Below are 21,711 nucleotides of genomic sequence, written 5' to 3'. Positions count from 1 at the left end.
TAACTCCTTCTTCACTTCGGCACTCCACAGGGTCTTCCTGGTCTAAAGCAAAGTCAGCATTTTCTACACAAGAACTCCCAGACCTTCTTCCAACCTGAGGTGAACAACTGGGTCTGGCATCAACATGCGGCTGGTCTGGGGTTTCCTGTATGTCTTCCCATTCCAGCACACTATCATCACATCTACCATCCTCTTTTTTCTCATTTTTCATTATTATCTTCTCCTGACCTTGTTTCAGTCTCACTACATCATCTTTGCTTTGCCACCCTTCTCCTTCCATATACACAGCTCCTTTAGTAGTCTTACAGATCTTCCTAGGTTTACTGAATCTAGATTCACCCTTGTTTATAGATCCAGGTTTTCTTACCAACACCCATTCTCCTGGTGTTACACCTTTTTCGTTCACCCTGTTCACCATGTCAGAGTATTCTTTGGCTTTCATCTGTTTTTTTTTTCAATGTTTTCCTTCACTTCGAGCTCTTCCTCACATATTTCTGTCGATTTCACATTAGTTCCCTTCCATCCTCCTATTTTAGGTGTCATGATGTTGTTACACCTTCTGCCTCTCATTAAGAAGAATGGGGTTTGTTTTGTAGTTTCATTTGGTGTATTGTTGTACGTGTTAATCTTCTCTCTTATGTACTCCTTCACATCCATTTCGTTTGCAATGGCCATTTGTATTCCTTCTTTGAAGTACCTGTTCATTCTTTCAACTTGGCCGTTGCTCTTCGGACTATAGAGTGGTGTTTTTTCCTGAGCTATACCGGAGTTCTCTAGAAACTCCTTCATCATGTGGGAGACTAATTGCGAACCATTGTCTGACACCAGGACCTTAGGTTGACCCTCTTTGTCAAAGATTTTCTTCAAAAATTTTATGACTATTTCAGTTGTCACTGCATTCACAAATTTATAGCATACCCATTTAGAGTAATAGTCCGTCACTACTATCAAGTATTTGTATTCATTTGGCAACAGATTGAATGGTCCTGCAAAGTCAATTGCGATTTTCGCCCAGGGTCCATCTGGGATTTCCACAATTTGTAGTTCGTTCTTTTCCACCCTCCAATGTTTATCTGACCTCAAACATTGCTCGCACATATCTATGTAGTTTCTAATCTCACTGTCCACTCCCAGCCACCAATAATGCATCCTTACGATGTTTCTAGTTGCAGTGTTGCCCGGATGTCCTCTGTGTGCCAGCTTTATTATTTTTTGTCTGAGTCCGTATGGTGGCACAAAGACCTAGCCTCTTTTTAAGAACCCACTCTCCAACGTTAGTTCCTCGCCTACCTGTTGGTAATTTCTCAGTTCATTTTGCAAGTTCCTTATGGGCGGCCACTTAGATCGTACATATGTGCTCACTTTATTTAGTACTGTATCTTTCTCCATGCTCTCCTGCCACTCTTTTTCTGTTATGGACCCTTCACACATATTTGTTGCATCTATGAGTGCCACCACACATTCTGTGTCATCCTGCACCTCCTCTGCTTGACTTTGTATGGGTAAGCGTGACAAACAGTCCACTCTACCGTTCTTGCCCTATTTATGTGCAGTATTCTAAAGTTAAATTCTTGAAGTTTTGACATCAACCTTATCAGTCTTGAGCTGGCATTTCCATTTCCTCTACCTTCGCCATCCACCATATATATCAGTGGCTTATAGGCCAAGGAATGATTTCAGTTTTTCCTTATCTTTTGGTTCCGGAGCCTCCCTTATGGCTTTCACAAGATCATCTTTTGGCTTGATTCCTTCTGCAGTTAAGACGTGTCCCAGATATTTAATTTCATTTGTCATAAATTTGCATTTGTCCTTTGAGACAGTCATGCCTTTCTTTTTGAGAACCTCCAACACCTTTTCAATTAGTCTCAAATGTTCCTGCTCAGTCTCATAATGTAAAAGAATGTCGTCTTGAAAGGCTTCTACACCTTTCATTTCCCCAAACAGGTTGTCCATTAGTTTCTGGAAAACACCAGAAGAGGATGCCAAACCAAATGGAAGTCGCACATACCTATACGCTCCAAATGGCGTGATGAACGTAGTCAATTTCTTGGACCTTTCCGATAGACACACCTGATGGTATGCTGCCCTCAAATCAATTAATGAGAAGTACTTTGAACCTGATACTGATTGGAGTATGTCTTGTATTTTTGGTAGGGGATGGCAATTTACAATTATATTTTTGTTTAGTGACCTCAGGTCCACACACAACCTAATGTCCCCAGTCTTTTTCTTTTTGGATACAACGATGGCCGAAACCCATTCGGACTCATCTGCTTCCTCGATCACTCCTTCTTTCTTTAATTTCTCCAGTACCTCCTTTAACTCTTTCCTTATGGACAAAGGAATACTCCTTACTTTATGTTTACATGGTATGGCTCCTTCTTTCAGTTTAATATCATGGCTAAAACCCCTGACACATCCTATTTCATTTTTAAACACATCCTTATGTTTGTCAAGAGTTTGTGTTAAGTCAACTTTACTCTCCTCTACACACACACACTGTTCACCCATTCCTCACTTAAGATAATTGGGTCTTTGGCTCCAGGTTTTAAAACAACTCCTAATTGGGCTAGATCTCTCCATCCCACTAATATTTTCCCCTTCTCTGCCACATAGACTTTCGTTTCGATTGTTCTTCCTTTGAAGCAAACTGTGTCTCTAAAATAACCCAACATGTTTATTTCCTTATCCCCAAAAGCTTTTGGGTTAACATCTGATTCAGTCAGTCCAACATTTCTCCATTTTTCATTAAACAGGCTGTCTGAAATGGTTGTTATGGGAGACCCAGAATCCGCAGTGAATTTCAGCTCAACCTCCCCAATCCTTACATCCCCAATGGGACCCTTTATTCTACCATCCACAATTTCGACACATATAACAATATTTGCACACATTTCTTCTTCAAAACTTCCCACAGTATTTAGGTTCATACTACCGCTCACTCTTTTTGTTTTACATAAGGTGGAATAATGACCGTACTTTTTACACTTTACACATTTTTTACCAACTGCAGGGCAGCTCTTGTGATCAGCTAGGTGCTCTGTAGATCCACATCTAAAACAACTCAATTGCTTACCTCCACCCTTTTTTTTCACCCCAATTTTTCTCCTGACTTTTACCTTCACCTTTCTTTCTGTCCTGCAAATAAAATACATTACTGTTATTTCCTGCAAGCGACAACTCTTTTGTAGACACCAGCGATCTCTCGATTCCCCTTGCAATATCTATTACTTCCTGCAAGGTTGGCCTTTTGCAAGCCAATAACCTCTCTTGTACTTTTTCGAATAACAATAGAAAACAATTTGATCTCCTATGTACACATCAGTCATTTCTTCATATTCACATTCTACAGCAAGGATTCTTAGACACGCAATATACTCATCAACTGTTTCCCCTTCTTGCTGTTTCCTTAAAGCGAACTTGTGCCTTGCTACCATAATATTATTTTCTTCGTCAAATTGCTTCTCTAGCCTCTTCAAGGCTTCCTGATACTCATCTAAGGGTATAACAGTTCCTGGTGGACTTTCATATTCGGGCAGGCTGTCAAAAACGTCCTGCCCTGCTTTTCCTAGTAACCCAAACAACAGTGAACATTTCCTCTCTGCATCAAACGCTTTGCCATCAATGGATACAATATAGTTTTCGAATGCTCTAACCCATTTCTTCCACTTCATTGTGGGTTTCCCAGGCTCATCCAGAAAACGTGGAGGTGCACATATATTATTTGTTTGTGCCATATTTTCCTCAAATGTTTTTATCAGGTATTCCCAAGTAGTCTGCTCCTCTATATTGTTCCTTATTTCTGCCTTCCTTTTTCAATTCCACTTACATTTATCATATATCTTATTTTATTTTCCTGTAAGTAGACTATGCTTTCACTTATTACTGAATTTCTCCTTTTCCTGCTAATGTAATTGCTTCATTGTTTACTTTCCATTTCTTTTATTATATTATTTTGACTCACTCCGTTTACTCCTCCCTTTGGTTTGTCACAGATCCTTATTTGCGCATCAGCGCTCCTTGTAATCGTTTTCCGCTTCGTTTTATTTGCCACACGAAGAAAAACTACATTCAAAATGGCCGCACGCAGCTCACGCTCGATGACGTGTGCCGCCGCTGTCCAATGAGCCTCTCAATCACCTATCCCAGCATGCTTCACGCGCACAGCTGAGGTGATTCCTTGCGCCCACAATGGACTTTTGCCACTGACTGGAATCTGCGCCAAATTCTCAGGTATTCAGCCAGTACCTTTTAGCACTGTGACGCCGGCTGTGCCAATGTTCTCCGCTCTCTGCCAGATCTATAGCCTGCTCACACGACCCAAGCGTTATTCTTGGCACTCCACTCAGCGCAGATCACTATGCGCAGCCGCTTCCTTTTGCGTTATAGTAGCGCTCCTTCAAGCTCACTCAGCGTTGCTCCTCTCACAGGCGGCGCCTTTCATCCGTTACACGTGTACTCACTTTGTTTATATTTCTTTTCCTCGACTCTTCTCCTTTCATGTCACGTTGATTGGGGATCTCTTCAATCAAATCCGCATCATTTTTTCCGATATCACCCACAGGCCCTTTCAGGTCCGAAGTCCCTCGTCGCCAATTGTAGTGTGGACAGACTACAGCCACACAAAGTTAACTAGGTATATTTATTTATGGATAACAAGGGCCCGCAGGGCACAGAAAGAAGAACGGCGTCCACCGTGAGAGTCAGCTGTCAACTGTCAGACACTCACGGTGACGTCACATAAGTAACGCATGAACATTCCATGACGACATCAGCTGATGTCAAGTCATGGAGATAGAGAACATACTACGTTCATAACCCCCCTGAACTATACTATAGGTAATAGCAGATACAACAGTATGTGAAAAGCAATTTCTTGCTGTAATTAACAAGATAGATATTGTTTCCCAAAAAGAGCTTGATTGATGGACGGAATGCTGAAACAATGTCAAACATTCACTCCCAGAAAAGAGATCTTGGTTAAATCCATTCTTTTGCTCACAGAGCCACCCAAGTTTGACGCAGCCATATGCAAATCAGTTTTAAACCAGCTCCTCATGGGTACAGCCCAGACCGAACTGCTAAGCTAAGTCCTTCCTAGCTCACCATGCCAGTGTAGTCAAGCTAGCCCTGCAATGTGGGGTGATACCCTGAAACTGGTCCCGGGATGCTTGTTTCCAGTCCAGGGAGGACCTGGCCTGGCAGTTTGGGCAGGGTCAAGACTGATTTGCATATGGCTGGTTCCAAACTGGAATTGCATGTCGTGCAAAAAAACAATGGGTTTAGCCTCAGATCTCGGTACTGGGGGTGAATATTTGACATTGTTTCTGCATTCTGTCCATCAATTGTTATTTATGCATTTGTCTTTCCATTAAAGCAAGTACTTTAATCACATTGCAATACTAAATGATGCATAGTGCATTATGGTAGGCAAATTCTGGGTTATGATCCTTGGTTGAAATCATAGGTGCAGATTAAAGCACTGTTATTCCCTTGGGGCTTAGACCTGCAACTTAGTCACTCGTTGATATCCCTAGTTAACTTTGAGCAGAAAGTCTCAGGTCCAGTCCTCACTCTCCACTTAGAGCACATCGTTTTTAGTTTTTTTTTTACTTTGGTGAGGCCTCATATGCTTGCATGCCAGTTCTCGTAGTTCAGGAGGTAAGACAGGCGTAGCCAATGCTTTCCGTTTACACAGTTGTCTCTCTTTATACAGGAATGGCAAACATAAGATGTTGCTTATGTTCTGGCCTTATCACTAATATTATACTTAGTCCGGTAGCACCCAACCATCATTCGTTAACTCACCCATAGTTATTTGTCCATGAATTTCAACTATCCAATTTTGTCTGCATTTCAGTGTTTATAAGTAGCACATTCCTGGCAGCAAATGAGCACCCTTTTACTACGTTTTCTTCACATTGTACATGAATCTAGCTTATTTGCCTGTTTAGCTCTCTAATTATTTCCTCACCTCCTTGTTTCTTCAGAAATGTCTATACAATCTTCTTCATGAGTGTATCCGTAATTAACACAGTTCAAATTGTTAGTGGGACCTGCTTGTGAACAGATGTTTTATCTCTTCTCCATGATGAAATCTATATAACTCTGGCTCTAAAATCTGAAGTTTAAGCTGAGAAACCAACAGCGAATACTTGCAACAAGGATGCATTGTAACAGTCTTACGGTTTTAACCTTGTTTACCAAAGGAGCAGTATTGGGTTTGACCCCTGTAATCGAACACTCTGTCAGCTGTGAAGTATGTAAACAAGCTCAGTCTAAGGCCTTAATGAATTAAGACAGTTCTTGGTGTGTTGTTGAAGAACACAGGTGGTTGCCACCTAGTATGTTTTACTTTTAGCCAGTTTGCTGCTGCATTGTGTAAGAAATTGCATCTTTTTTGTGCCGCCCCGCCTACCCCTTTCTACTCTCTGCCATTCTAATCTGTGCCAATGCACTCTACCACCACACTGCTCTACTATGACCACAGCACTCTGCTTCACTCCGCTTTGTGCAACACTGCACTCTACGTCAATGCACTGTACTCTGTACCATTCCACGCAAGTCCACTTTACTCAACTGTACTCTACTTTGAAACAATCTACTCTGTGAAACTGCACTCTACGCTGCACCATTGCAGTCTACGTCAATGCACTCTACTCCACTTTACTCTAAACCAATGTACTCTACGCCACTGCACTCTATGACAACTACTCTGCACCACTGCACTGAGTTCCACAACACTCTACAGCACTTTACACCACTGCACTCTAATCCACTGTATTCTACTCTGCACCAGTGCTCTCTATCCCTCTGCACTATACACCACTGCACTCTACAACAGTCTACTCTGCAACACTGCACTCTGACACTACACAACTGCACTTTATTTTGCACTACTCTATGCCACTACACTCTGTGCTACAGCACTGTACCCTGCACCACTCCACTCTACTCTGCACCACTCCCCTCTATGGCACTCCACTTTGCGGCACTCAACTCTGCAACATTGCACTCTCTGCCACACTTATCTACACCACTGTACTCTATGTCACTGCACTCTACTCTTCAGCACTCGACTGTACTCTACACCAAGGCACTGTACACCACTATATGCCACTGTTGTCTACACCACTGTATTCTACTCTGAAACACTCTGCTCTTTTTCACTGCACTTAATACCACTCTATTACACTCTGCGACATTCCACTCTACACCACTCCTCTCTACACCACTCCTCTCTTCACCGCTGCAATCTACCCTGCACCACGCCACAGCACTCTATTCTATGCTGGTGCACTCTGCGCCACTGCACTCCATGCTAATGCACTCTACACCACTTTAATCAAAACCAATATTCTCTATGCCACTTTACTTTACGTCACTTTACTCCACTGCACTCTACACCAATGCACTCTCTGCCATTCTACTCCAGTGCACTCTACACCACTCTAATCTACTGTGTACCACTGCCCTCTATAACGTGCACTCTACGCCACCTAACTATACGCCTCTTTGATCTGCACCACTCTACCAGTGCATACTACCCCACTCTACTAAGCACCACTGCACTCTTTGCCACTCTGTTCCACACTACTCCCCTCTTCGCCACTTTACAATGTGCTATATGCCACTACATTCTATGCCACAGGACTCTTACTCACACCACTCTATCCTGCACCACTCCACTCTATGCCACTTCTATCTACTCTGAAACCATCTACTGTACGCAGCCTCACTCGATGCCAGTGCACTCTACATCAGTTTACTCCACTGCATGCTACACTACTGCACTCTTCACTAATGCACTCTCTGCCACTTAACTCCCCGCCACTCTACTCCAGTGCACTCTACTCCACTCTACTAAGCACCACTGCACTCTTTGCCACTGCACTCCACACCACTCCCTCTATGCCACTTTACTCTGCTACACTGCACTCTATGCCACTTTACTCTGCCACATTGTGCTCTATGCCACTACACTCTTCTTTGCACCACTCCACTCTACCCCACTTCTATTTACTCTGAAACAATCTACTGTATGCAGCCTCACGCTACGCTACTGCACTCTACTCTACACCGCTCTTCTGTCTTTGCACTTTACACCGCTTTACTCAAAACCAATGCACTATACACCACTGCACTCTACTCCAGTCTACTCTGCACCACTGTCTTTATGCCTCGCCGACACTGTGCTCCAATCCATGCCATTCCACTCTACGATGCTCTATGCCACTTTATTCCACTTTATTTTACGACACACTACTACTCTATTCCACTCTACTCAGCGCCACTCTACTCAACTCTACAACAGTCTACTCTATGCCATTCCAGTGTCCTAACTACTTCACTCAATCGATCAACTGTACAACACTCTGCTCCCCCCGCCCTCCCTCCCCCTAAAAAATATATACTTCACATCAGCGCTTTCCTGCAATGTTTCAAGGTTATCCGTCTAGTGGGGCCGAGGAAAAAAGAAGGTCCCCAAAATGCAAAATTCCCATGCATTTTCCGGGGACTTCTTTTAGACGGGTTACAGCAAAAACTGCTAAACAGAATTGCACCAAATTTGACAGGAAGCTACATTTTGGTTGAGTAGTGTGGCTCACTGGTTAGAGGCGGCAGACCCGAGAGCAGAGGACGGCCCGGGACCAGGGTTCGATTCCCGGCGCGGCAGGTTTCTGGACCAGGGTCAGCGGACTCGATAATTCTCTCGCCTCGGTGCCCACTCTGATCAGCGATCACACTCGGCAACTCTGGGCATTAGCTTGCCTCATCTTCACTAACGGCCCCACCAGACCGCCGGGGATGCCTGGTCTCACCCTGGAGATACCCAGTAAGGGACCATCTCTCAGGGAAGCCAGGAAGGGTTTCGCAGCGGTCGAAGCGCCTTGGGACCCTCCGGGTAAGTAGTGCGCTATATAAATACATTTACATTTACACAGATTGTGCTTTTTAGGTCTCGCCCGAGCCAGCACATGCGCTACTCTGGCGAGACATTTAGTAACTTCCTTCTCAAAGTGCTACCCACAGGCTTCTGGCGGCCACCAGCTTGCTGTTACGCGCACGCTTGCACAGCTGCCATTTGCCACTTGCCAGCCTGCTTTCACTTTTGCCGTTGTGTGTGCGCTCACCGTCTATTTTTTTTAAATTTATTATTTTTTTTTTTTGCGTGTGCGCACACACACAACTCTTGGGCTTGTTTTCTAAAGGGGGTCAGCACTGCCGGGAAGGAGCCCCGGCTCAGAAGTGCAGTGTGGTTACGCTGCTGCACGCTTTCCTCTCCAGGAAGTCACGGTGCCCCAGTTAGCACTTGAAGACGAGGCGGAGACGCACTTTGATCACCCTTCAGAAAGTGAGAGGCTTTCTTTTTTTTTTAGATAGGGTGAAGCAACTTGTGTGTAGCAGAATGGCACACCCCGCCCAGAAGGAGAGTAAATACCAAGGCTTCCAACAGCCCTTCAACTGGTTGCTTCCAAGATCTTTTTTTAGCTCCTGTTGGGCTAGAGTCCGAGCCTAGTGACAATGCCAACTGAAATAGCATGGCACTTTGTCAAATGTTTGCCATATACATCATAAGTGAGTCATGACCGCGACAAGCCATCCTCCCATTGACAACAGTGTTGAAACCAGGCTGGCAGCACAGCTTTGCATTCACAAGCCATTCCGTGTTTGATGCTCACTGCAGTCAAACGTGCAGGTTCTCAACAATATGCGCAATTGCAGGTGTGGCTGAGGGGAGGTCATTTCTTCGCTCTGCTGTCCCAGCTGAAGAAACCTTGCAAAAGACGGCATATGTGATCCTGAGCAGTTTAAATACTCTACTCCGCCTGGAGCTCCTGGTGAACAGCAATCTTGGGCTTGTTAGGTATTGGCTACAGACAGCTTTAGCTGCCTGACGAAGGCTGACCTATTGTTTTCAATACACGTCACATGCTCAGAGTGGGCTTTTGGTCAGCTCTTTGCCCATTTTTGGATAACTCTGTTGTCCATCTCAGCTCTATGCTATTTATTCGCTGGCTTTTCTGCCTGTCCTAATGTTGCCCCACCCAGGAGCAGTTCAGTCTCCAAATGCCCTGGTTGGATAAAGTGCATCCTCCGTAGGCACACTTGACTGCAGTCTTTATTTACTTGTTACTAAACGCTACCTTGGGTGCATGTGTGGCTTATTATTTATTCCCCACCTACCTGTTCTCTCTTTTTCACTCGCATGCTCCTCGATGATTCTCAATCCCGCTATCTGTCCAACACCGTAGGTTCATTTGCATGTTTTTGTTATTGAGAAAATCCATGGAAGTGTATCGGTTTCCTGACCTTTGAATGCTCAATTTTTCACTCCCTCCCCAACTCCCTGCTGTTCCCCCCCCCCCCCCTCCATTCCTTCATCCTGTTCTTACTGTTTATTTTACACCGGGCTTAGCAGCTGCAACTTGCTCCCTGGCCTCTCGCTTTGATTTTTGCGCTTCACACTCTCTCCTTTTTGACTTTTTTGACTTTTAATTCTTACAGGTCCGTCTTCCATATTAAAACTGTAAATTAAAAATTGCAACTATGCGTCATGACGTTTGTGCAAGCATTTGTCACAACACGTGCACCAAGACTCATGTGCACCTGTCATAATGCGTGAAGGCAGATGTGTCATGACACATGCAGGCATATGCGCCACCAAGTTATGTCTGCGCTTCGGCAACCATCTTGGAAGGGGGTTCCTTCAACAGAAAACCTATCACAAGAATGCCGGCCATTTGTGTGTGTATGCATGCATGTTTGAGGAAGAGGTGTTGCACAGCGGCCAGGGTGCCTGACTCCGGACCACAGGGTTCACAGTTCGATTCCCGGCTCCGGTGGCAGGTTAGCTCGGGGCAATAGCTTGCTTAATCTTCCCGACGGCCCCCATCGTGGGGACACCAATCCAGAGGTAGCTGTGACCTTTACAAATGCTAGCATTTACATTTACATGCATCTTCATGCATCTTGAAACATGAATTCACATGCCCGTGACCACAAGCATTGTCAAAGCCAACCGGGGGCCTTTTAATGCAGCAATCTATTGTATTGGCCAACGCTTGTTGTTTGAGTACCTAACAAAATAATCTGCTGTGCATATTTTTCCTGGACAATCATGTCTGATTCCTGGATAGCCACTGAGGTCCCACCTCAACACCTGGGCTTCAGGAGCAGCAGACAAACACTTTCTCAGACACTTCCAGCTACCAAGGCAACAATAGTCTAGCTCCCAAGGGATGTAAATCGCACTTGAATGCGGGCGTCAAAGCAAATCACCTCTTTTGCTAAAAATACATACATCCTAAAACACAGCCGCCAATGACAGACTTCTTTAAATGTTTATGTCCAATCCCCTCTACTTTTCCTAAATGATTTAGAATGGGGTTCCATAAGTGACATAAACTACTAAATTGTACTTTCATTTAATATCAAGTTATCGTCTCTACCTGGGCAACGAGAGCATGGGAGGGCCTACACTAGCTGTCAGCAACTGGCATTGTTGGGGACTCCGTGCAATTGAAATTAGATGTTTCAACGAAATTGGCGCCTTGGGTTCCACCTACCTTGCCAATATGGACCAGCCGCGCCCCGACTGTGAGACCATCCTTTCTTTACATCAGTGACTTTGGGAAGTAGGTGCTGCAGTTTCTCGGGTGTGATGTAGAACTTGATCTAGCAGTACTCTTAGCTCCTAAATGATTTGGAATGGTGTTGCATAAGTGACATAAACGACTAAATTGTTCTTGCACTTACTATCAATTTTAAAGATCATGGTAAACAAGCTATCATCTTTCAATTGTATTTTGAGGAATAAAGTGAAAGAAAGGATAACAAAAAAATTATGTTGCGGGACAGCCCAGACAGCAACACTACCCGCTTCTCCCACACACAGCAGATGTAGTATGGATCAGAGTAGCATTATCCCTCGCACTAACACGAGGCAGCACCTGCCAGGTAGGATACAAGTGAGCACAGTTTTGCAATAATTGAACACCATCCTCGTCTGTCTTCCATGCCACAGTCCTTACTAATTGAACTAGTCTGAGGGTGTGCACATTGTTTCACCCATACTACAAAAAACAAGCATTGGCATAGCCAATAGGTCTCTCCTTTGGGACCTTATAAGTGTTTAGCCATGCAACAGTTGATGTTGTTGCACCAAAGATATTATGCTGCATAACTAAACACTTATAAGGTCCCAAAGGCGAGACCGACTGGCTATGCCAATGCTTGTTGTGATATGGTGTAAATCCATGCAGTCGTTTTTAAGATATTAAGGGGGCAAAACTAATTTCTCAGTTTGGCATTTGGGCTCTTGTGGGAGCTCCAAGTCCCATGGGAGTCCGAATGGAGGGAGCACTCTGATTGGCTGCCAGAAACATGAGAACAATTTTGCGTGCACCCTAGCCTCCATGGGATGGACACAGAAGTACCACACTTGAGCAACAAAAGAAAAATAAAACAGCAGTAAATGCTGTGATACTTTGAAACTGATGCAGTTTCAGAAAGGCGTCTAGGCTTTATTTGTTAATAAGCCCCGGGGATCCTGCACCTTGGGCTGTGTTTTATAAAGTGGAAGGGGCTGCTTGGCCGGAAGGAAATGTTTATCAGAGTGGGCTGTATTTTCGTCTAAACAATAGTTCTAGCATATGTTTTTATGTGACCGGTTTGAAGTAATTGACTACTGCTAACAGAGGTGACTGGTGATTTTGGACATGTGAATGCAGCAAGCACAATATATGATCATCAAGGAAGACATGTACGACTTAAACACCCATTTTCATCTCCTCTATAATTTTTTAGGTCTCGCTATTCGATGCGCATGCGCATCGAGCTTGCGAGACTATGGGGGCTTAACCACTCTTTAACTAACTTGCAAGGAATCGTGGCGATTCCTTGCAGTGCCCGTGACTTTTAAGCTCAATGCGCATGCGCATTGAGCTTAAAAGCGCGTGCACATCAGTTCCCTCACCCCGCTCCGCCCCCTCCCCTGCCCGCCGTGTTGCATTTCTCCTCCCCTTCTCTCCCTCCGTCTTGTTTAATGTAGCGTTCTTCCATATCCGCTTTTATCCGCTACTCTATACACAAGCGCTTGTTTTCTTTATCGGCAATATCCTCCGGCACGACCAAGCCCCTCCGCCCCGCCAATATGAAACATGCAAACTCTCCCCGTGTGATCACTGGCGCTGGGAGTGTTCTGACTGCCCTAGAAAACTGTGTGCACGCGCCCTTTACTTTTTCCTTTTAATGTCACACTCAGACTGATCAGCACACGCATGTCCTGATGACTAGACGTGCTACGATTATTCCTACAACAATAACACGGATACAGCAGGCAGCTGTCCCGATTTCCTCTTCAGCCTGAGGTGCAACCACGCCCGGCGCCCCCCCCAGCGGCCCACGTCTCCATCCGGTGGGTGTTCTCGCTCGTGGACTCCCAGCCCCAGCACAACAATCTCCCGCCCCAGCTTCGTTGAGGCGGTAGTAGCAGGCGCCCTTACCAGTTCTTTGTTCTGGCACTAGGGCACCGGCACAGTCCAATCAGTATTGGCGCAAGAGCAGGCCGGCAGCCATCTCCTGTGTTTGTGTCCAGTGCCTGCAGTCTAGCTCGGGGCCTCCCACCGGCATAGGCTCACAGTCTGCGCCTCCAGCCAGGCTTAGTTACAGACACGCCTTCAATTCATTCAGTTCCACAAACTCCCCGCCCTCTTCTTCCATCTCGAATAACCTCTGACATCACTAGGCCCCTTTCAATCACTGCCCTGTTCGTCGCGCAGCCATCCACTCAATCACCCTGCAGGCAATCAATCAATGTCCGGCTGCGGGCCAATCGGAATCTCAGCGGGATGTCTTTAATAGCTATATTCGCTCCGTAAGGTTCCCACAGCCTTGGATGTGTAGCTTTCCTTGCACTCTTGTGCCCTCCTACTTGTTTTGTATTAATGTCATAATGGAATGCTCTTTCTCCGGCATGGCTGCACTTTAAAACGCTTCAGAAAGAGCGGTTGTCTTACTTCCCTTTCCTGGATCTACCCCACCATCTCAACTGGCACTTTCTACGGCTAGCCCTGGTCTCAGCTGCCGTCTAATGCTAGGCAGGTTATCGTACAATCTGACCGCAAAATACCCCTAGACCCTGAAGCAATAACCATATGACACTAACTACCACCGTGCTGCAGCGTCTTTGAGCTCTACACATTAGGTGTTACTTTCCAACAATCATCTGGCACTTTCTTCACAACCCCAGAATGACGGAAGGCTCAATCAACAAGTTGTATTTCAAACTAGCAGTTTGCACGCATAACTCAGCAGCTGGCGCACTAACCCGCTGAGCTAACTATCGGGTGACATTTTAGCAGAGTTTTTGACGTGGTACCGGGACAGTCGCTCTACCCACATTTAACAAACTTGTTTTAATTTGTCTCTCCCCACACCCCCTCCGAGATTGCAATTTATTTTTTAATAATTAAATGATGTAGCCCACGCTGAGGATCGGACCCTGTTCTCTAGCTCCAAAGTCAGGAGCTTCAGCAGCATCGCACAGCCTGCCAACTGTGTTGGTCAGGTAGTGAAAACGTCCTACGTCAAACACGAACACCCACAGTAACGGGATAGGCACAGGGTGTACAGTGAGGCTCCTTCTTGCGTAAACTCTGGGGTTGTGCAGGCTCTCCCCCATCGTCTTTGTGTGGGAGGATGTGTGGGGTCACCTCACCCCAAGATGCCACCCAGGGCTTGAATTAAGTGTGACGTCGGGTAAAGTCTTTTTCAAAGCAAAATGCTGCATTCGAGGTCGGGAGTGCCGCACATCACGTCTCACAACACCTACTCCATAATAACTAGAAACTTTCAGTTGGAAATCAGGATTGCAACCACGACTGTCATGTATATGTCGCCTTTTGAGCGTTATGTAAGCAGTGAAGTTTGTTGCCTCCTTTACATAAAAGTTCGCGTGATTTCTGTGTTTGGAAGGGCAGCCACGTAACCCTGATCCTTGTTTTTAAGAGCCAGACATTTCATTACATTGTAATAGCAACACAGAAAAGGGACTATGAGAGATGCAGCGCTTCTCATGTACTCAAATGATCTGTGCCACACTGAAACAAACTACCCGTCATCGAAATTGAGGGATCTACTCAGTTACCTCAAAAAGTGAACTTTAAGCTGTAAAATAAATATCTACAGTTGTTATTCTTATCAACATTTTCATCAGATTGCGGAAAGTACTGCAATATTTCAGACACAGAGAAAGGTCGAGAGAGCAGGCAATACAATAACAAAACAATGCAACAGTAGGGAGCTACAGCACTACGCCGAAACGGGTACGTGCACCCAAAACAGATTAATACCGTGTCATTGGTATCACGTTTTGGGCATAGTAAAGCGCCCATCTGTTAGTGGACCACGGAAGCGATTTGTGCTCACCCGGCAACAGCGGACTATGTGAGCGGAAATGACGAACGCAGGAGCAGGGTAACAACAGAAGATATTTTTATTCAGCGTCCCGGCTCTTGAATTGTGTGGTGTTTTGTGGCAGCTAATTTGACTGAGATGACATAATCCCACCAGGCAAAATAACAGATGATCTGGTGAGTGACAGGCACAAAGTCTGTGCGGTGCGGGCAGGTTGTGCATCTGACCGGCACAGGATGGGAGAAGAGATGTTCCACTCTTGATGTAAGCCACAATTAATAATCACCCCAGTGCATAACAGTGTAATTTACAAAAGCAAATTCGTTTCTGTTTTGTGTATATCTGTGCTGTACTTGAACTAGGCATGCGCTGCCAAATAAATACATAGTAGCTGTCTGTACATCTTTAGTTTGAAAGGAAGAGTACCAGCACTTTTCAGCAGGGCGCTGTAACATGAAAACACATTTTATCAGCACAAAGTCCCGTCACGAGATATCTTCCATTCTCTAGCCTCCCCACTTGACCCCCCCCCCACCCCTCTCCCACTTCATCCGTCCACCGCTTCTTACAGGTGCCAAAATATGTATCTGGGGAGCCTCCGGCCCTGCGCTTTTCACCCGGGGTCTCCAACTTGTAGGCCACCGGTGAACCCCGTGAGGCGGGAGGTGGTTATATACCTATGCTCAGCTCTAAATGTAAACCGAGACCCTCCCACACACACACACACACCACAGCCAGAGTGCCCGAACCTCCAATGCTCGCAGCCTCCATGGTCCAAACACACCAAGCAAATCTAGAGGAGGGAGGTTTTAGTTTGAATGACTAAGTGCTGTGGCAGCACCCTCTCTTCAGTGTTGCATTCCAAATGCTATAGGTGTCACATTCGCGAAAGTTAGAACTATTGGCATTGTAAATGACAAAGCTATCAATTTAGCTGTTTTAAAAACCAACAAATAAATAAAATATTTGTCATTTACAAGACCAATAGCTCCAACTTTTCTAATGCGAGACCTATTGCATTTCCAATGCTTGTTTAATATGACCTCAGCCTAATGTGACAGTTGGAATTAAAGTGCAATGGTAACCATGTATTTTCCTACAGGTAACAGTCCGTGATGCCTTAAACCAGGCTATAGACGAAGAACTGGAACGCGATGAGAGGGTTTTCATGCTCGGTGAGGAAGTGGCACAGTATGATGGTGCCTATAAGGTGAGATATAGTTTCTTTCCTTTTGTTACTGCAACAATGTCTAATTTCTGGCACAACGTAAACTTTTTATTTTGCTTTCAAACCAGATTAGCAGAGGGCTGTGGAAAAAGTATGGCGACAAGAGAGTAATGGACACTCCTATTTCAGAGGTACAACTTAAGTCAAGATTATGAATGTATTATTGTATGCAAATTTCCTCTTTTTAATATGGTTAAATCTGTTTTCTTTTTTAAGATGGGCTTTACAGGAATTGCTGTCGGCGCAGCTATGGTATGTAACCATGTTTTCTAAACCCATTTCTTTTGAATGTCAAAACCTTAAATAATGTGTATAGGTTGCTGTGGGGATGTAAATGTTGCATTGCATGATTGATATGTTTGTCCTTAACTCATTTGAATGTTCAGATAGACTGCAAGAGTTCTCAAACATAGTCATGAATCACAGTAGGAGGCAAGCGGGGGTTGCACCTTCGAACCCCCTCCCTCGCCCACTCCACCAAATGACATCCATGCATTATGCCATTTTGATATTTGCAGGGGATTTTCAAACAAATCTGCCTAACTTGTTAACCAGATTGTCTGTGACAAACTAAAGCTGTAAATGTTTCCATCACTGTCCTATTTAGCATATACGTTTTTAAACCATTTGCTTAAATATTGAAATCTATTCTATTTCAGTTCCAAGATTATTAGCCATGTTCACAGCTGATCGTTTGCATCGGCACAAACACTTCTAAATTTATCGGCTACTGTCATTTAGATGTCCAGAAACAATAATGGACTACACTCCAAAGATCTACTTTTTCTACAGACTGAGTGGAGCTTGCCAAATCCAAAGTCCTTCCATGACCACATCATCTATAGACCCTGAAACCACCAAACCTCCACCCCCCACCAAAAAAACCTATGCAAAGTATCTGTCAAAGATCTTTGGGCTGTCCATCTCATTCTGTGGTCCATGGCTGCATGTCACCAGTGGGATTTCTTTGTATAACCGTGCCTGCAACTTGGCCCTGAAAGAAATGTAGCTTCTTTCTTCTGTCACTTAGGGCCTGGTTAAGAGTTTTGGCGGGGCGGGTGGTAGGCCACACTCCCTAGACTTGTCGCCACCCACCCGCCAGATTATTATTCTAAAGTGGTATGTTGTGGCCGTCACAGGGCAGTGCCTCTTTCAATAGCGGCAGTGCCTTTGAAAGAGGCTCCGCAATGGGAACGCCTCCCAAGGTTCCTGCACGACAATGACTCGAAAGTCCATGCAGTACAGAAACTGTTGTGCATGCCCTGTTTAGCCCCCTTTGTTTCCTCTTTGCTACGGTGTACATTGAGGAGGAACTTCCATGATACCGCTGCCGGCGGAGAGGAAACTCTTAATATGCTTGGCGGGACTGCATCAGTCCCACAAGCATATTGTGGCTTCCTGACCGCCACACCACCTCCAGGGAACGACAGGTTCGAGGCATGTGGGCTGCTGAATTCATATCTGTGCATAGATCGCCGCCTAGTGTTGGGTCCGGATGATTGCACATTGTTGTCCTGGAAGAGTCTTTGAAGTATCACGAGATAGGTGGCTCCTCCCCTGGACTACAGTGCGCATGGGCATCGCCTCCATCCCCAGATTGTTTTTTTCCGCCATTGGGTTCGGATGTGTTTCGGTTCCCTCTGTCGGAATCGATAGTTGTTTAACTTTCCTAACTTGAGACCAAAAGGTCTTTAGGACTCGCGTCGGTATTGTCCATCGTTCGAGTTTGCTTATTTATCGGCTCCGAACACTTGCTGCCCTTCCGCGTGCTGTCGGCGCGACGGGTCTACACGACGCTCCAGACTACTTCAACATGGAACGAACTCCGTTTAAGAGGTGCCCAGTGTGCGCCTCCAAGTATTCGCACCTCGACGTGCACCCAGTGTGCAACAGATGCTTGTCGCCGGACCACGACGAGGCCAGGTGTATGGCCTGCTCCAAGTTCCGGTCGAAGAAGACTCTCAAGCTACGTCGGGCCGCGAGACTGCAGGCCCAGTTGTCGGCACCACCTCCAGCCAACATCTTTGAAGAAGACGTTGAAGACGACACCGTCCTACAAGTTTCGGACTCGGAGCCAGCGTCGGACGATGAGAACTACAACGCGGGAGATGAAGAGTTCGAGGAAGTCGTCGAGGAGGTAGGGGACGACGACGGGGCCATTGCCACCGTGGAGGATAGCTCGGAATAGGAGCATCCTCCTATTGACTCTGGGGCCGAACCCCAGCATAAGGCCCAGGTCGAGGGATCGCCTTCGGGCCTTACCCAAGACCTCAATACTCGTCCCACGGCCCCGCCTCCGGGCCCGGCCACGGACATTACAGATGCGCCACTCCCGGTACAGAAACCGAAAGTGAAGCCATCAGGATCCGCACCATCGGTATCGAAAGTGAAAGTCGCACTGGTGGGACCAAAGGCTCCAGAGGCCTCAGCGCCGAAGAAGTCCAAAATGGCTGCCGAGATCAAGAGCCACGCCAAAATGGCCGACCCGAAGACACCGGTGTCGAAGCCGAAGGCGAAGACGCCCGACGCGGCTGCGTCGGCACCGAAGATGGTCGACGCGCTGAAGGCCCGCGTCGACGCCAAGAAGGTAGACTACCCTAAAAAAGCCTCAAAGAAGCGTCAGGACGACCCCGAAGCTCTGGCTGCACCGATCCCGGTCGACAAAGCCAAGGGCGGTGATGTGTCGGCTCCGAAGACCGTGCCTTTAATCACCGACCTGGATCAGGACTCGGAGGAATCGCTCGAGACAGTCCAACCCTCGCCGTCCTTCACGAAGAAGGTCACGAAGTCCCTTCAACGCATTCGGAAGGATGTAGTGGCTCCCAAACCGAAGGATGTGGCGCCGAAGCCTCCACTTAAACCGGCGAAGGCGCAGGCGCCGATCCACTTCACGCTGCCGCCAAAGACGACGCCGAAGGCTTTCGCTCCGAAACATGGGGCTGGGGTGCCCTTGAAGCTGGTGTCCACGCCTAAAGCATCTTTGGGAGTGCCGAAGCCTCGGCTCCAGCCACTCGCTGACGAAGAGCGTCGAGAGGTTGTCATCGACGCCAACACAGGCAAACTCTCTCTCCTTAAAAGGAAGATCACACCGGAGCCAGTGTTGGAACATTTTCGTATTCCGCTCAAAAAGAAGTTGGACTCTGCGGGTACTTCTGCCCCTATGGAGCCTGTATCTCCACAAGGCCTCGAACTCTCACCCACTCATTCAAACGCTGGGGAGGGTGACAGAGACGAGGAGGAGGAGTACAATTATCCAGCGTACTCTGATCCAGAGGAGGTCAATGAGCCATGGTCTGCTGGGGGCGACCCTGAGGACCCTCAGTCGGGACAGGAGCCGCAGCTGTTTGCTGCAAAGACTTCCCCAACAGAGGACTCTGCGGCCTTCAACGCTCTAATTGAGAGAGCTGCGGCCAATCACGATGTCGACCTCCATGCGGACCCAGTGGATGTCGATTTTCTGTTTGACACTTTCTCGGTGGCTTAAAAGACTGTCAAGACATTGCCAATGCTCAAGGGAGTGCTAAAGCACGCGCCAGAGGTTTTCAAGGAGCCCACCCGGGCGAGAGTCATCAATCCTCGTATTGACAAGAAATACAAGGCAGCGCCCACTGATCCAACGTACATCAAGGGACACTTGCCACTGGACTCTTTGGTTGTATCCAACGCACGCAAGCGGGCAAACTCGCAGACCACGGGTGATGCTCCTCCCCCAGACAAAGAATCAAAGATCTTTGAAGCCTCAGGAAAACGTATTGCTGCGCAGGCAGCTAATATTTGGCGCATTTCAAACACGCAAGCCCTACTTGCACGCTACGATAGGGCACACTATGACACCCTAGAAACACTTCTACAGCACTTACCTGATCAGTACAAAGAGGGAGCTGAAATGTTAATTCAGGAGGGGAAGCTTATCACCAACGCTTCCATTAAGTGCGCACTGGACGTGGCTGATACCGCCTCCAGAGCTATAAACACTAGCGTGCTACTGCGTAGGCATGCTTGGCTTAGGATATCAGGCTTTAAACCAGACATACAGACAACCATCTTAAACCAAACAGTTAATCCAGACCACCTGTTTGGGCCTGAAGTGGATGCAACCCTTGAAAAAATGAAAAAAGACACTGACACTGCTAAGTCTATGGGGGCCCTGCAGTCCCAGCAGTTTCGGGGTGGTTCCTTTCGCCGCTCCAATAACAGAGGCACCTCAAGGGGTCAGGCATCGCAATCCACGCCATACTATAAAAGCAACACCCAGACCTCGTACACCAAAAAGGGTAGAGGTGGTTACCGGGGCAACAACGTTAAGGGTAGAGGACGTGGAAATAACAGCTCCAGGTCCTCCACCGCCAACAAACAGTGACGCCTTGCCACTGCCCCCCGACCACACAACACCAGTCTGGGGGAGACTCCAGCAGTTCCTGCCCGCGTGGAGATCCATCACCACGGACAGGTGGGTCAAATCTCTTATCCAATACAGTTACTGTCTGGAACTCACTTCCACTCCACCAAACATACCTCCAAGGACCCGTCCTATGTCTGGCGAGCACTTGCACTTGTTGCAGCAAGAGGTACAAGTCATGCTGCAAAAAGGGGCAATAGAGCTCGTTCCACTGCAAGAAAGGGGAACAGGGGTTTACTCTCTGTACTTTCTAATCCCCAAAAAGGACGGATCCCTCAGGCCCATCCTGGACCTCGGGCCCCTCAACTGGTACATTCTGTCAGAACATTTCCATATGCTCACGCTGCAGCAAGGTCTCCCTCTGCTTCGGCAGGGGGACTTCCTGGCTACTCTGGATCTCAAGGATGCATACTTTCACATTCCCCTGCATCCTTCACACAGGAAGTACCTCAGGTTCACGATCCAAGACCAGCACTACCAGTTCAGGGTTCTGCCTTTCGGGGTCACCACAGCGCCCCGGGTCTTTACAAAGTGCCTGGCGACTGGCGGCGCATCTAAGACGTCAAAACATCCACGTCTACCCCTACCTGGACGACTGGCTCATTCAGGCAAAGTCGGAACAACAGTGTGCCGACCACGTGTCCCGCACCATTCATCTCCTGCA

General features: G+C 46.7%; 1 protein-coding gene across 1 annotated transcript in view; it reads left to right on the top strand.

Annotated features, from left to right (window-relative positions):
• The window catches only part of PDHB (pyruvate dehydrogenase E1 subunit beta), a 73,448-nt gene that overhangs the window by 1,471 nt on the left and 50,266 nt on the right, over positions 1 to 21,711 (top strand). Inside the window, exons 3-5 of the mRNA XM_086939061.1 lie at positions 16,523 to 16,630; positions 16,717 to 16,779; positions 16,865 to 16,900. Coding sequence (XP_086795187.1) covers positions 16,523 to 16,630; positions 16,717 to 16,779; positions 16,865 to 16,900 — 207 coding nt within the window. The remainder of the gene's footprint in view (positions 1 to 16,522; positions 16,631 to 16,716; positions 16,780 to 16,864; positions 16,901 to 21,711) is intronic.

Source organism: Lissotriton vulgaris, chromosome 9 (assembly GCF_964263255.1).
Source record: "Lissotriton vulgaris chromosome 9, aLisVul1.2, whole genome shotgun sequence".
In the NCBI taxonomy this organism is placed as follows: domain Eukaryota; kingdom Metazoa; phylum Chordata; class Amphibia; order Caudata; family Salamandridae; genus Lissotriton; species Lissotriton vulgaris.
Note: the sequence above shows the minus strand (reverse complement) of the source record. Positions and strands in the feature narration are given on the sequence as shown.